General features: G+C 42.4%; 1 protein-coding gene across 3 annotated transcripts in view; it reads right to left on the minus strand.

The window, feature by feature from the left end:
• The window catches only part of LOC135874010 (LIM zinc-binding domain-containing Nebulette), a 411,833-nt gene that overhangs the window by 262,128 nt on the left and 133,326 nt on the right, over positions 1 to 16,379 (minus strand). For all 3 annotated transcript variants that reach the window (XM_065398686.1, XM_065398685.1, XM_065398684.1), the window contains exon 3: positions 200 to 284. In XM_065398686.1, coding sequence (XP_065254758.1) covers positions 200 to 284 — 85 coding nt within the window. The remainder of the gene's footprint in view (positions 1 to 199; positions 285 to 16,379) is intronic.

The raw sequence follows: 16,379 nt of genomic DNA on the forward strand, positions 1-16,379 counted from the left end.
GAAAGCTTATGCCCAAATAAATGTGTTAGTCTGTAAGGTACCACAAGGACTCCTCATTGTTTTTGCTGACACAGACTAACATGGCTACCCGTTTGAAACCTAATACCAAAAGAAAACTCGTGCTGCAATGAAAAGCTGATAGAAAAGTTGACCTGATTATCTAATATTAGTGAAATACAAAAACTAAGTCAATGATTACCTGACTTTGCAATTCACTTTGTTGCTTCAGACGAAGGTTTTCTGGTGTATCTGCCACCGTAGTGAAGGACTGTTTTGGGTAGTGTCTAGAAAAAAAAAATCACAACATCAAATAGGGAATATCTACACATTCTGGAAAGTCAAATGCATCCCAATATTCTTTGCCACTTCATTTCAATTGAAAGCTGGATTTCATAGTTGGCTAGTTTTGTGTTAAAACTAGTTACTATAACATTTAAAAATTCTGGTAAAATATCTTTGTGTTAGTCATGCATTGCACAAACATGAGTGAGTTACTATAATTAGTCTAAATCCCATATATCCACTGTGAACACTAACTGGTCAGCATGATTTGTAAAAAATTTGTTGTATAGTATGAAATAAAACAGATATCATGCTTAATTGTGTTTTTCCCTATGTGCTTAGGATATTGTTATACTGAATTAAGACTAAGCTAAAATGCATTAAAATAGAATTGCTTAATGGGAAAAAAAAGTCAAATAAATCACATTTAGAATACCAAGGTGTTTGGGATGAAAACCACACCAGTGCTGAAATTTACAGGATCCAGCAAGGTTATACTGACATTACATGTACAGAAAGGTCAAACCTTTTAATGTTAATAGTGTCAACATACTTCTGTATGTAAAAATAAATGACATCCAATATCAAAGACTGCACTGCAAAAAAACCTCACTATTGAAAGTTACTGTGAATCTCTTCAATTTAAAATTTTACATCATTGTAATATATTCTTGTTATTTGCTATTTTACAGACACCTTTGACAGTCATGTCATGCTCATCACAATGTATGACTCTCCTACAGAACAATAATTTGTTCATTTTTCATGATTTTATCACAAGTCTTCTTCTGAGTCACCTACAATTAAAAAATGTTATATGAAAGATGGGATATAAGAAAACAGCTAAACCAAGACTTGCTCACAAGGCAGAAGTACCATAAAGAAACTGATTCTTACAATCTTCTTGCTAAAAGCTTAAGTCTCGATCCAAAAGCAAAGATTCAATTTATGATTATGTTGAAGCACCCATACATACATTTAGATATCTTGTTAGTTTATCATATAGTCTGCCAACTTTCTCGTTTGGATATCAAATATTTCAGAAGTTTAGTTAAAACATATATAATCTTCATATAGCAATGTTTGCAATATAATTTCCATTGTAAAACAAGGCTATAAATAAATAGAAAACTTAGGATATGCCCCATAATACTTCGCCATGTACAAATTCAAGGTCTTCTCTAAAGGATTATTTCAGCAACTGGCACAATCTCTAAATCAATGTATAACTACTACTAAAAACTTTTTTTTTTCATGAAAAATTTCTGCTTTCTGTGGAAAAATTAGACTTTTCATTTTAAAACTAAACACCTGAAAACTGGAAAGTTTTTGGTTTTCAACCAAAGGCTGAAAACTTTCAATTCAGAAATGTTGGTATTGATGATTTTATTCAGACATCTGATGCCCTCATTCTCTTATGTGGGCCAGGTTCCCCAACCACACTATGGCTGCCATAATATTAGCCAAAACCCGAAAATTTCAATTTGGAAATGCTGCCACTGTGCCTCATTATATTTGTAGTTTAAGTGTTTATGAACTGTATCTCCCACGATGCGCAATAATTGGCTAATATTTTTCAGTTTTTGATTTTTCACAGAAAAGATGAAATTTTCGGGGAGGGAGGGCTTTTTTCCAACTAATTCTAGTATTCTCTATTATATTCTTAGAAGAGGAAGGGCTTTGTGATTTTAATACATATGTGCCCCAACTCTGATGCTTCTTAGGCCTGCTCTACACTGGGGGGAGGGATCGATCTAAGTTACTCAACTTCAGCTACATGAATGAGTCGACGTACTTAGATCTACTCAGCGCAGTGTCTTCACTGCGTTAGGTCGACGGCGGATGCTCCCCCGTCAACTCTGCCTGCGCCTCTTGCCCTGGTGGAGTACCGGAGTTGACGGGAGAGCACTCGGGGGTCGATTTATCGTGTCTAGACTAGACGCGATAAATCAACCCCCGCTGGATTGATCGCTGCCCGCCAATCCGGCGGGTAGTATAGCCATACCCTTATACACCTGTGGGAAAAAAGGTGACTCAGAATCCAGAAAAGGAAGGCAACTTCAGAACTACATAACCTGAAGATAGCTCCTATTTATACAGGTGCACAGAGCCAGCTGATATCAATATCTGCTAGTTCCCAGCAAGTCTTGGAACAGATACAGGAATAGGGTGGAGCTTACAGAAAAGTCATGTTCACAGATCAGCCCTGTGGATGTAAACCTGTCAACCTACTATAGCACCTCTTAGTTACATCATCCAATTTATTCCTGTAAGCTGTAAAATGGAGTAAGTCATTCCAGCCATCGGTTTCCTTATTCTTTCTCTACTTTTCATGGCTGATTTGTTGACAGAAAGAGGAGTATGAAGGGCTCTCCACTGATATGTACTGGGGCAGAAGACAGTATGTGAGAAAGCCAGAAAGGATGGGCATGGTTTTAATCCTGCAGAGCCCAACAAAGTGGATTGGGAGAGCTTATTCTGACCTAGAGCTTTCCCATCTCAAAAGTCCATTAAGTCTTCAGCAATTCATGTAGGTAGAAAAAGTTGTGATACATTTGTCCCGATACCATGAGGCTTTTGGATCCTGGAGATCCACCACTAGCAGCTCTGAATACAGGTGAAGTTTGCTATTTATATGCATCTTTGGCAAATATAGTGACAGTTTGGCCCACAGTATGGAGGCCTAGCCTCCTAATGTTCCTCTTGACCTTGGGACAGGGCCGGCTCTAGCGTTTTTGCCGCCCCAAGCACACACCAAAAAAAAAAAAGCCGCGATCGCGATCGGCGGCAATTCGGAGGCAGGTCCTTCGCTCTGAGAAGGAGTGACAGCCCCGCCGCCGAATTGCCGCCAAACCGCTGGACCTGCCGCCCCAGGCACCTGCTTGCTACGCTGGTGCCTGGAGCCAGCCCTGCCTTGGGACGTGTGGGGACAGAAAAGATGGAGACTGTATGTCTTTTTAACACGATGTTTCCCAAATTAAACTTAGTAAGCAGTCCAGAAGATAACAATGTGCATTTCATCCAGCCACATATATTAGCTATTTATTCTAAATTACTTGTAGGTGCAATGGTTTACTCCATAAATTGGTAGCCAAAATCACTAATTACTTTAAAAAAAAATTAGTGTTGTATTTTAAATTTAAGGCAAAGGTATCTAGGACCCATAACAGGTATTTAATAAATGTTTGTACTATAAACCAAAAAAAAAATTTTTTTTAAATTGGAGTAAACCATTCAGCATATGTACTTCTCCCTACAGAAGTGATAAAACTGTTTACATTAAAAATGGCATTTAACTGAAAATCATGCTAACCGTTTACACCCCAATGTATTACTCATTGTGATTTAAAGTTCTTTCAATTTATAAAAATGAGATCATTTAGCAAAATTAATTACCAGCAGTGTTCTAGAATGAATTATCTTATCCTCTGCAGCTGATTTGTGAAACCACCCACATAGTCTATCAAAACAAAGAGATACAGTTGTAGTTACAGGCCCTCTAGTTTATGGAAATTCCTGCCTCAAGCCATTAAATGTGGATGGTGCTAAATGTAAATATTATCTTAACCATTTGTTTGTTTTTAATTTAATATTATAAAATGGCTTCATGTTTATTAAAAATATCATTATGTAAGACAAATTGTCCTATAAATTCTCTAAGGTTCATTAGTGGCAATAATTGTTATATAATTTATCTTCTCTTATAGCTATTGGCTGATTACCTGTTAAATGTAAGGAAGTGTTAAGCTAGTCACATTTTGTTTCCTAAATATTTGCTTAAGAACCTACTGTATTTCTGTAAAACATTGTGCATATAGTTGTGGGGATGGATGCAAGCAGCTTTTAATTCACAAGTCAGTAGAGATATCATAGTAATTGATAACTCTGTTGCTGTGCTTCCCTTTTATCTTGGGATATTGTGGCCATGAGAAAAGCAGGGAATTTGTTAAGGGGATTGATGTCATGCCAGCAATTTAATGGCAATGTTCAAAGGATTTTGTTTTGTTTTGTTTTGTTTTAAGTCTTTGTTAGCACTGAATTTAAGCAATATGTCTGATCAAGCTAATGCTATTAGAGATAATCCTGTATAAAGATCTATACAAGAAGCGCCAGAACAAATCTATATGTATGGCACGGCATTTCTTCACTTTGTTACTACACTGCTAGTTTCAGCTGCACAGCTTGCCTGGTTAATAAAGCTTCAACTGAATAGCTTTGTATTTAGGGAGTACTTCCATCATTTTTGTGAGTTTAAAACAATAACTGTGAAGCCCCCAAAGATTCAGGGAATCATATGAAAGTTAGCATGCTTTTCCAGATATTAGCCACACGTTCAGTCTACAAGACTGGCATAAACATTTCCCAAAAACATATTTACTCATGATATTTTCAGCTGCATGTCCACTTTCAGAGAGCACCAAAAGTAATGAAAGAACTCTCAGTTAGGGTATTTCAGCTCTTCTCGGTCTTGACAAAAACAACGAGGAGTCCTTGTGGCACCTTAGGCCTGGTCTACACTAGGCTTTTATGTCGAATTTAGCGCCGTTACATCGAATTAACCCTGCACCCGTCCACACCACGAAGCTATTTAGTTCGACATAGAGCTCTCTTAAATTCGACTTCTGTACTCCTCCAAAACGAGAGGAGTAGCGCTAAATTCGAAATGGCCATATCGAATTAGGCTAGGTGTGGATGGAAATCGACGGTAATAGCTCCGGGAGCTATCCCACAGTGCACCACTCTGTTGACGCTCTGGACAGCAGTCCGAGCTCGGATGCTCTGATCAGCCACACAGGAAAAGCCCCGGGAAAATTTGAATTCCTTTTCCTGTCTGGCCAGTTTGAATCTCATTCCCTGTTTGGACAGCGTGGCGAGCTCAGCAGCACTGGCAACGATGCAGAGCTCTCCAGCAGAGATGGTCATGCAATCTAATAGAAGGAGGGCCCCAGCATGGACTGATCGGGAAGTCTTGGATCTCATCGCTGTGTGGGGCGATGAGTCCGTGCTTTCAGAGCTGCGCTCCAAAAGACGGAATGCAAAGATCTACGAGAAGATCTCTAAAGCCATGGCAGAGAGAGGATACAGCCGGGATGCAACGCAGTGCCGCGTGAAAATCAAGGAGCTGAGACAAGGCTACCAAAAAACCAAAGAGGCAAACGGACGCTCCGGATCCCATCCCCACACATCCCGTTTCTACGAGGCACTGCATTCCATCCTAGGTGCGGCCGCCACCACTACCCCACCACTGACCGTGGACTCTGAGGATGGGATATTGTCCGCGGCAGGTTCCTCGTCGGACATGTTAGCGGACGGGGAAGATGAAGAAGGAGATGAGGAGGACGAGGCAGTCGACAGCGCTGGCACCGCTGATTTCCCCGACAGCCAGGAGCTCTTCATCACCCTTACCGAGATCCCCTACCAACCGTCCCCATCCCTTACCCCGGAGACAGAATCAGGGGAAGGATCAAGCAGTGAGTGCTTTAAATATCTAAACATTTATTTTTACAAGAACTAGAATATTTATAATATTAACAATGGCTGTTTATTAAAGTGCTTAAACATGTAAACAATTAACTGCAAAAAAACTGGAATATTTACAATCGTAACAAAGGGTTTTTCATGATTTGTCTGCCTTAGGCTCTTCACAATTTAGTCCCAAGTATTTAAAATTTTTTTTACAATGTCCGGTAAGTCATGATTATGCTGCCCAAGACGCTCCACTCTTTAGTCCCAGTGCACCTACGCGAAAATCCGGTCAATATGGCCGGGGATGGAGGCGAAATCCTCATAGGAGAACTCCTCGTAGGTCTCAAGAAGGTACATTTCCAGCCTGTTCATCAGGTTCCTGGGTAGGGCGATCTTATTGGGCCCTCCGTGGTAGGACACGTTACCGCGCCACGACACCATCAGATAGTCTGGTATCATTGCCCTGCAGAGCATAGCGGCAAACGGCCCTGGTTTCTGAAGGCTTTCTCGAAACATCCTTTCCCTCTGGGACTCCGAGATCCTCAGCAGGGTGATGTCGCTCATTACGCCCTGCTTTGAATTAGGGAGGGGAATGTTAGTATTGGGACTGCTTTACAGCCACGCGGTGGAGGGAGAGGGGCAGCATACAGGGATCTTTCCCTGGAACAGCCGCGAGGGGGTGGGACAGGGGCATAGTTCATGCTGTCCTGATTGCTGGCAGCAGAGACTGGCATTGCTTTCAATGTGAAAGGAGGCCAGTGCTACTAGTACAGTTTTAAGCAGCCAGAAGTCTACGGCTTACCATGATTGCACGCTACAGAAGTTCAGGTGTCCTGCCACGCTTCTCAGATAACTGCAAGACCACTGCAGGACCCCAGGCACTGAAGGCGATGGCCGAAAATTCGACCTTGTCCTGAGTGCGCATGTGAGAGGTGCAGTGCATGGTCTTGTTCACAGAGAAAGACTAGGTTCTTTGTACACAACTTCATTTATCTGTCTCAGGAATTCACTCCATTTTTCCCATTCACACAGACACATCTGCGACTGTCTCCCAACCCAGCCTGTCAGCACACTCCCAGAGGCTAGCGCAGATTAGGAGGAGGAAGAAGAAGACGCGGGAGGACATGTTCTCAGAACTAATGAGCTGTTCCCGAGCCCAGGCAGCCCAGCAGACACAGTGGAGGGAGAACTTGTCCCAAATGCACCGAGCAGTCATGGAACGGGAGGAGAGGTGGCGTCAGGAGGACCAGCAGGCTACTGAAAAGCTGCTTGGACTTCTGAGGGAGCAAACGGACACGCTCCGGCGCCTTGTGGATGTTCTGCAAGACCGGAGGCAGGAGGACAGAGCCCCGCTGCGGTCTATCTCTAACCGCCCTCCCCCGCCACCAAGTCCCACACCCCCCTCACCCAAAGTACAAAGAAGGAGGGGCGGCAAGGGCCGTTAAAACTTTCAGTCAACCCCTGCAGACTGCTCTAGCACTAGAAGGCTCTCATTCCCCAAAATTTTAAAAGTCCTTTCCTACACACCTCACAGAAGCCCCCGTGCAAGTTTCAACCCCCACGTTTCATGTGTGGTTCATAATAAAATATTCGTTTCTGTTAATTACTGTTTCCATGATTTTATTTTGGAGGAGAGTCTGTCTGAACGAGGGGAAGGGGCATGGTAATTGGACAGGACAGTCACCTTTACCAGGGTACAGAGGCGGGGTCAGGTCCAGGATCAGGACACATACCCAGTGCAGTGACTAGTGACCCTGTTCAATCTGGGAGGTGGTTTTCGTGTTCTGGGGGGGGGGGGGTTGCTCTGTGACTTTGTGGCGGGGGAGGGCAGTTACAGATCTAATGCATCACAGAGCCCCGCAGCAGGGGAGCTGTAACCCTCCTCCCCCTGCCAGACAGTCACATAGCCGACACATACACGCTGTCCCGCCCAGGAGGGCTGGCAGGCTCTGTTGAAACAACCAGTCCACCACTGCGGAACCCGTCATTCCTGGAGTTTAGAAGCATCATTTGCATCACAACAGTAAACCCGCACCCCGCCACAGTCTGCGTCCCAGGTTTAAAACATTCCCGCGAAAACAGTAATAAAGACAACGGTGTTCATTAACAAAACAGAACAGATTTTATTTTTTGGGAAGGGGGTGAAGGGGGTATGTAACTGGAGAGGATAGTCAACGGTAACTGGGTAAAGAAACGGTGGCAAGTTCAGGTTCTGAGTCCACAAACTTAAAATTCACTGGTGACCCTGCTCAGTCTGGAAACTGTCTTTCAAAGCCTCCCGGATGCACAGTGCGTCCCGCTGGGCTCTTCTAATCTCCCGGCTGTCTGGCTGGGAGTAATCAGCAGCCAGGCGATTTGCCTCAACCTCCCACCCCACCATAAAGGTCTCCCCCTTGCTCTCACAGAGATTGTGGAGCACACAGCAAGCTGCAATAACAATGGGGATATTGGTTTCGCTGAGATCACAGCGAGTCAGTAAGCTTCTCCATCTCCCCTTGAGACGGCCAAAAGCACACTCCACCACCATTCTGCACTTGCTGAGCCGGTAGTTGAACAGTTCTTTTTCTGTGTCCAGGGCGCCAGTATAGGGCTTCATGAGCCAGGGCATTAGCGGGTATGCTGGGTCCCCGAGGATCACTGTAGGCATCTCCACATCCCCAAGAGTTATTTTGTGGTCCGGGAAGTAAATACCTTCCTGCAGCCTTCTAAACAGACCAGAGTTCCTGAACACGCGAGCGTCATGAACCTTGCCCGGCCATCCAACGTTGATGTTAGTAAAACGTCCCTTATGGTCCACCAGTGCTTGCAGCACCATTGAAAAGTAGCCCTTTCGGTTGATGTACTGGCTGGCCTGGTGGTCCGGTCCCAGGATAGGGATGTGAGTCCCATCTATAGCCCCACCGCAGTTTGGGAATCCCATCGCGGCGAAGCCATCTATGATGGCCTGCGCGTTTCCCAGGGTCACTACCTTTGACAGCAGTACCTTCACGATTGCCTTGGCTACTTGCATGACAACAACCCCCACGGTAGACTTGCCCACGCCAAACTGGTTCGCGACTGACCGGTAGCTGTCCGGCGTTGCGAGCTTCCAGAGGGCTATGGCCACTCGCTTCTGGACAGTCAGGGCTGCTCGCATCCGGGTGTCCTTGCGCTTCAGGGCAGGGGACAGCAACTCACAAAGTTCGAGGAAAGTCCCCTTCCGCATGCGAAAGTTTCGCAGCCACTGGGATTCATCCCAGACCTGAAGCACTATGCGGTCCCACCAGTCCGTGCTTGTTTCACGGGCCCAGAATCGCCGTTCCACAGTATCCACAAGACCCATTGCCACCGTGATGTCCTCGGCACTGGGTGTCGTGGTTTCAGACAGGCGTGTGCTACTCTCGGAGTTCAGGTCCTGACCCCGGTGCCGTAGCCTCCTCGCCTGATTTCTCTCTATCTGCCTCAGTGAAAGGTCGATGATGAGCTGCGATGCGTTGACAACGGCCACAACTGCAGCGATGGTCACAGCGGGATCCATGCTCGCAGTGCTGTGGCGTCCGCGCTGTCACTGACCAGAAAAGTGCGCGAACTGATTTCCCGCCGGCGCTTTCAGGGAGGGAGGGCGGGAGTGACGGTTGGATGACGACAGTTACCCAAAAGCACCCTCGACACATTTTTTTACCCAGAAGGCAATGGCGGCTCGACCCAGAATTCCAATGGGCAGCGGGGACTGCGGGAACTGTGGGATAGCTGCCCACAGTGCACCGCTTCCAATGTCGACGCTTGCCCCGTTAGTGTGGACTGACAAAGTCGAATTACTGTCCTTAGTGTGGACACACACGTTCGACTTTGTAATATCGACTCCACATATTCGATTTAACTAAAATCGAACTACTCTCGTAGTGTAGACATACCCTTAGAGACTAACAAATTTATTTGGGCATAAGTGGCTAAAACCCACTTCATCATATGCATGGAGTGAAAAATACAGTAGCAACTATATATACACAGTACATGAAAAGATGGGCGTTGCGTTACCAAGTGGGGGGTCAGTGCTAAAGAGACAATTCAGTTAAAGTGGAAGTAGGTGCCACAAGGACTCCTTGTTGTTTTTGCTGACTAACTCAGCTACCACTCTGAAATCAGTCTTGACAGGAAACAGAAAATGTAGCAGTGCACAAAAATGGAAAGTAATTGGGAGAAAGGCAGTCAAGATTCAAACTTTCCTCAGCCTCATAAAAAGGTTAGATTCAAAGGTTCAGATCTGTTTATAAATGAGTTTGCCCATATCTAGTTATATATATAGATATATAAAATCTCACATAAAGTAGGTAAATCATCCAACATTTCCTAGTTTTCATCCTAAAAACCTGGTAGAGTCTCACACCTTGCAGAAAAATTTAAAAGACTTTAATTTTCAAAGGAGCCTCAGGGAGTTAGGCACCCAACTGCCACTGAATGTCAATGGGATCTGGGATGCTTAACTCTTGCAAGTGCCTTTGAAAATTCCAGCAAAACAGCAGATGCTCTAATGAGGTCTTGTATTACTAAAATTCATTTTTACAAAATACCCTAATCCCATTTACTAGTATATTATGAAGTATTAATCATTTAAAAATAAACTGCAGTTGAAAATGTCAATGAAAAAAAGTTCATTTTCTCATCCCTGACCCTTGCTTTTTTGTTCTGTTTTGTTCAATTTTGCTAATTCACAATTTCAGTAATTCTCAGTCGGTCACCCAGGTATTAGTGCAAATTAGCAAGATTCTACTGTGTTTTCACCTTGATTCTCTCCCTAATCCATGAGAGTACAGTCTTGTCTGCTGAGATGTTAAGTACCAGAAGGGTGAGGTGGTAGGAAGTTTTGATCATGCTGTGGGTCAGACATGAAACTTGTCAGCAGATGACTTCTCACTTTGAAGTTCTTGCTCAGCTGTGCTCTCTGCTGTGAAGCTGTAGCTGGAATTTCTTTGCTCTTTGAAGTTTCCTATCAGGGTGCACTTGACTGCAGAGACTGATTGAAGGGTTTTTCAAGGAGGCAGAATCTTGCTAGGAGGTCTTGGTGCTGGAAGACTGGAGCAATGAGGTGACGATGAAAGATTTTGATCTTGCTTCAATATAACGATTCATCCACAGTGGATTCTGAAGGTTGGGTTATGATTGGCTATAGGATTTGAAAGGTAGCTACTATGTTTATATGAAGGGTAGATTCCCTTGCAGCGACTGGCTTAATTTGAAAACTAGAGTGTAGTATTCCTCTACTAATGTTTTGACGATTGGCTTTTGGAGATTTTTAATTTGTGCCTCTGTACTTCTTATTTGAAGTGAAACAGATGGTTGTTCCAGTTTGCCACCTAAATATTGGAAGACTACCAAGAAAATCCGAAGGGAGAATGGGCTGAGTTGGTTTGGATGATATGTAGCAAGTAATAAAATCCATGAAAGAATATTATGGAGCAAAAACTTGAGGCCTTTACTCCACAAATAGCTACGGTGGCGGGTAACATTTGGGCTATGGATAAAAGTATAAAAATTGAGCAGCCAATGCTATTCTGTCAAGTTTGATAACAAATGTATTAAATGTATTAACAAATGTATTTCTCCTCTTACTGGAGAAAATTCCATACAGCATAGCATCCCTAGTGGAAGAAAGCCTCATAGTATTAAAGGTTACTTTTGGTACTGCGTATCTTAATCATAACATGCAGAAAATTGGAAGTTACAGAAAACTGTACTAAGCAATACTTGTTAGCATTAGAGGGGAGGTGAAGAAAAAGGATATGAACTTGTTTTAGAAGTAAAAAATGTACCATCCTTGTACATTTGAAAACATATGTTAGCCCAAAGCATTAAGATTCCTCAAGCTCCAATACTAATGAAGGGTCCGAGGAGAAGATTAGGGCTAATATTGTTATGTTTCTTTCTACTTGGAGACAAAGGGGAGTACTGAAGATAATGAGGAAAAAGGAACAAACCTACTACTTGAACATAAGTGTCCACATACAGACACAACTTCAGACAATGGAAGTAGGGTATTCTGAATCTGGAACTTTCTCATAATGGTCATCAGCTGCCTTATTGTAACCAGCTAACCTGTAGGTTATTTTGGGAAGGATCTGTGAAGTTGAATAGACAGGTGCCACAGAACATTATGCTATCTGCATTCTGTTGCCAAGAAAACTTCAGCTGCAGACTCATCTGCTGAAGAGAATGCAAAAACAGTCAAACTGAGTCTGGGAGCACCCTATTCTCAGGCTTCTCTAGCAAGTGAGCTGAGTAACTGGCCTAACTCAGTTATCACAAATATGTAGGGACAAAATTAGAAAGGTTAAGACACAAAATGAGATTAAACTAGATAGAGACATAAAGGGAAACACGAAAACATTCTACAAATACATTAGAAAAAAGAGGAAGACCAAGGACAGGGTAGGCCCACTAGTCAATGAGGGGGGAAAACAACAACAGAAAATGTAGAAATGGCAGAAGTGCTAAATGACTTTTTTGTTTCAGTTTTCACCAAAAAGCTTAGTAGCGATTGGATGTCTAACCTAGTGAATACCAGTGAAAATGAGGTAGGATCAGAGGCTAAAGTAGGGAAAGAACAAGTTAAAAATTACTTAGTGAAGTTAGATGTCTTCAAGTTGCCAGGGCCTGATAAAATACATCCTAGAATACTCAAGGAGCTGACTGAGAAGATATCTGAGCCATTAGCAATTATCTTTGAAAAGTCATGGAAGAATGGGAGAGATTCCAGAGGACTGGAAAAGGGCAAATATAGTGCCCATCTATAAAAAGGGAAATAAGGACAACCCGGGGAATTACAGACCAGTCGGCTTAACTTCTGAACCCGGAAAGATAATGTAGCAAATAATTAAGCAATCAATTTGCAAACATCTAGAAGATAATAAGGTGATAAGTAACAGTCAGCATGGATTTGTCAAAAACAAAACTTGTCAAACGAACCTAACAGCTTTCTTTGACAGAGCAACAAGCCATGTGGATGGGAGGAAGTGGTAGATGTGGTATATCTTGACTTTAGTAAGACTTTTGATCCTGCCTCACAAGACCTTCTCATAAACAAACTAAGGAAATACAGCCTAGATGGAGCTACTATATGGTGGTTGCATAACTGGTTGGAAAACCATTTCCAGAGAGGAGTTATCAATGGCTCATAGTCAAGCTGGAAGGGTATATCAAGTGGGGTCCCACAGGGATCAGTTCTGTGTCCAGTGCTGTTCAATATCTTCATCAATGTCATGGAGAATACACTTACAAAGTTTGCAGTTGATAACAAGCTGGGAGGGGTTGCAAGTGCTTTGGAGGATAGGATTAAAATTCAAAATGATCTGGACAAACTGGAGAAATGGTCTGAAGTAAATATGATAAAATTCAATCAGGACAATGTAAAGTACTCCACTTAGGAAGGAACAATCAGTTACACACATATAAAATGGGAAATGACTGCTTAGGAAGGAGTACTGCAGAAAAGGATCTGGGAGTCATAGCGGATCACAAGCTAAATATGAGTCAACAGTGTAACACCGTTGCAAAAAAAGCAAACATCATTCTGGGATGTATTAGCTGGAGTATTGTAAGCAAGACACGAGAAGTACGGTAATTCTTCCACTCTGCTCCACGCTGATTAAGCCTCAACTGGAGTATTGTGTCCAGTTCTGGGCACCACATTTCAGGAAAGATGTGGACAAACCGGAGAAAGTCCAGAGAACAACAACAAAAATGATTAAAGGTCTAGAACACGACCTATGAGGGAAGACTGAAAAAATTGGGTTTGTTTAGTCTGGAGAAGAGAAGACTGAGAGTGGACATGATAACAGTTTTCAAGTACATAAAAGGTTGCTACAAGGAGGAGGGAGAAAAATTGTTCTTCTTAACCGCTGAGGATAGGACAAGATGCAATTCAATTGGGCTTAAATTACAGCAAGGGCAGGTTAGGCTGAACATCAAGAAAAAATTCCTGTCAGAGTGGTTAAGCACTGGAATAAATTGCCTAGTGAGGCTGTGGAATCTGCATCATTGGAGATTTTTAAGAGCAGGTTAGACAAATACCTGTCAGGGATGGTCTAGATAATACTTACTCCTGCCATGAGTGCAGGAGACAGGACTAGAAGACCTCTCGAGATTCCTTCCAGATCTACAGTTCTATGATTCTATCCCAGAAACTGAAAGGCAGGTCATATTACATGACCTGAGGAGTGATATCTTCAAATATCTTGACCAGGAGTTGTTTCAAGTTAACCCAAGGGTCAGGATCATAGGCATATTTCAGCTCACAGGTTATGTTATTCCTTTATTGTTAATTGTTCTTTTAATTTTTTATTCCCTTTATCTATTATTGTATCTTTGTATTTGGCCCTGTAATAGTGCAGGATTAAATATATTTTGAGGAAATTTTTCAAACACACAAATGACTAACAGCCAACTTCCATCAAAAGTCAATGGTGCCTATCTACCTTCTTCTTCTTCCCCTTTTCCTAGCCAGCTGGGTTCAGGTCAGTCTTTTCCAGGCATGCCAGTCCAACATTGGCTCCCTATCCACTCTGTCCTCCCGCTTCCTTGGTTGTCCTCTCATTCTCCCCCCATGAACTCTAGTCTCAAATGCCTCCCTTAGAGGATTCCTTTAATCCATCCTTCATACATGCCCATACCATCTCAGCCTCTTCTCTCGCAGTTTGTCTCTGAGACCACAGACCTTGGTTTCACTCCTGATGACATCATTCTTCATATGGTCCGGCAATGTCACCCCCTTACTGCCCTCAAACATCTTATTTCAACAGCTTCAAGTTTTCTCAAGTGCCTTTCTTTGGATTCTCATGTCTTTGATCTATACAGAAGAGCTAGTCTTACCATGGTTTTGTATAATTGTCCCTTAAGTAGTCTGGAGCATCCATTTATCATAAATCACTCCCTTTATCTTGCACCAGACCTCCCTGCACTCAGCAGCCTTGCTTTCTGTTCTCTGTTGATTTCTCCATTTGCCACTAATCAGTCCTCAAGGTACTTCAACACTGAAACCTGATTTAGGCACCAGCCCCTGATGTTGATATTCATCTGTCCTGGTTATGCACCAGTCACCCCCATGACTTCAGTCGTTTCTTTACTCATTTTGAAACCAAAGTTTATTAGTTCCCTGTTCCATGCATCAGTCACCCAGACAAAATCTTCCTCATTCTCAGCCATTAGCACAATGTCATTTGCTTAGGTCAACTTTGTACCACTTTCCATTTGGATTTGCTCCCATCACAATTATGAATAGTAACAGACTAAGTGCTGATCCCTGGTGGAGTCCAACCTTGACCTCAAACCCCTCAATTGCACCAAAGGGCATCCTTATTTTTGCAATGGAACCATCATGCAAACTCATCACCATCTGCACAAAGTCTTCCAGTACCACACAGAATTGTAACAGAGGTACCAGCAGTCTCCTAAGTACTTTGTCCAAATCGGAAAAAAACAAACATGCTCAATGTTTCCCTCCAGCTTCTTTTCCACCAACATTCCATCTGTTGTCCCATTGCCTTTTCTAAAACCAAACTGCGCCTTTCCTAAAATTGGCTTCAACTGGTGCCTATCTACCAATTTGTGCATTTCACTTCCCTGTTACCTTTCATATGTACTAATATATTAAGGAGAGGATAGACTCTAATGTGGTCATTTTTCAATCTCTCTAATGGAGAAATCCAGATAGAAAACAAAATATGGGACTAAAAGTAAAAATTTAAAATTATAGTGTGCACTGATTTAAAAGATCTGTCAATTTGCAAGGAGTGGTGAAATGATATCAGGATTCACTGCAAGGTTAACATGTTGGGTGAAATCCTGACCTCATTGTATCCTGGTAGACAGATTTATGCTAGCACCACTCAAGCTAGCATGCTAAAAATAACAGTGCGGACATTGAGTCTCTAGTACAGACCACCTGAGCTCAGACCCAGAGGGGCTGGGTGGACTTAACAGCCCAAGACACAACATCCCCACTGCTATTTTTAGCGTACTGGCTCAATCCCCTCTCACATGAGTCTATCTACCTGGGCTTGGAGGCTCACTCCCAGCTGCAGGGCAGACATACCTCTTGAAGTCAATATCAAAATTCCCATTGACTAAAATCATTCCTACTCTCTGAATAAGTTACATATCAGAGACAGGATGAAAAACCAACAACATCTTCATAAGATTTGGACTTCTAAAAGAAAAGAAAAGAAAAGAAAAGAAAAGAAAAGAAAAGAAAAGAAAAGAAAAGAAAAGAAAAGAAAAGAAAAATATAAACAGGCCAATGCAAGCGTTAGATAAGAAAGAGAAATTTAATTTGTAATTTACTTTTTCTTCCTCCCCTTTTTCTTTTTTCTTTCCCATTTAAGATTTTTCTTTTTCTTCTCTGTTAAGGATTGATTAATATTAAAATATTACCTACCCCAGCTATTCTTTATTTGTGTGATGCTTGTTAATTAGCTTATCAACTTACAGTACATTTTTTAAATTTCCAAAGTTGTCCATTTTGTAATGATACAATGTACATTTAGTTATTAATGTTGCCTTTTTAAAATTAATGGTTAGTTTATTGCTGGGTAATATTTTCTTCTATTTCAAGAAAAAAAAATTCAATTTCATCTTCAACATCCAAAAAACTCTTTTTT

Source organism: Emys orbicularis, chromosome 2, assembly GCF_028017835.1.
Source record: "Emys orbicularis isolate rEmyOrb1 chromosome 2, rEmyOrb1.hap1, whole genome shotgun sequence".
In the NCBI taxonomy this organism is placed as follows: Eukaryota; Metazoa; Chordata; order Testudines; family Emydidae; genus Emys; species Emys orbicularis.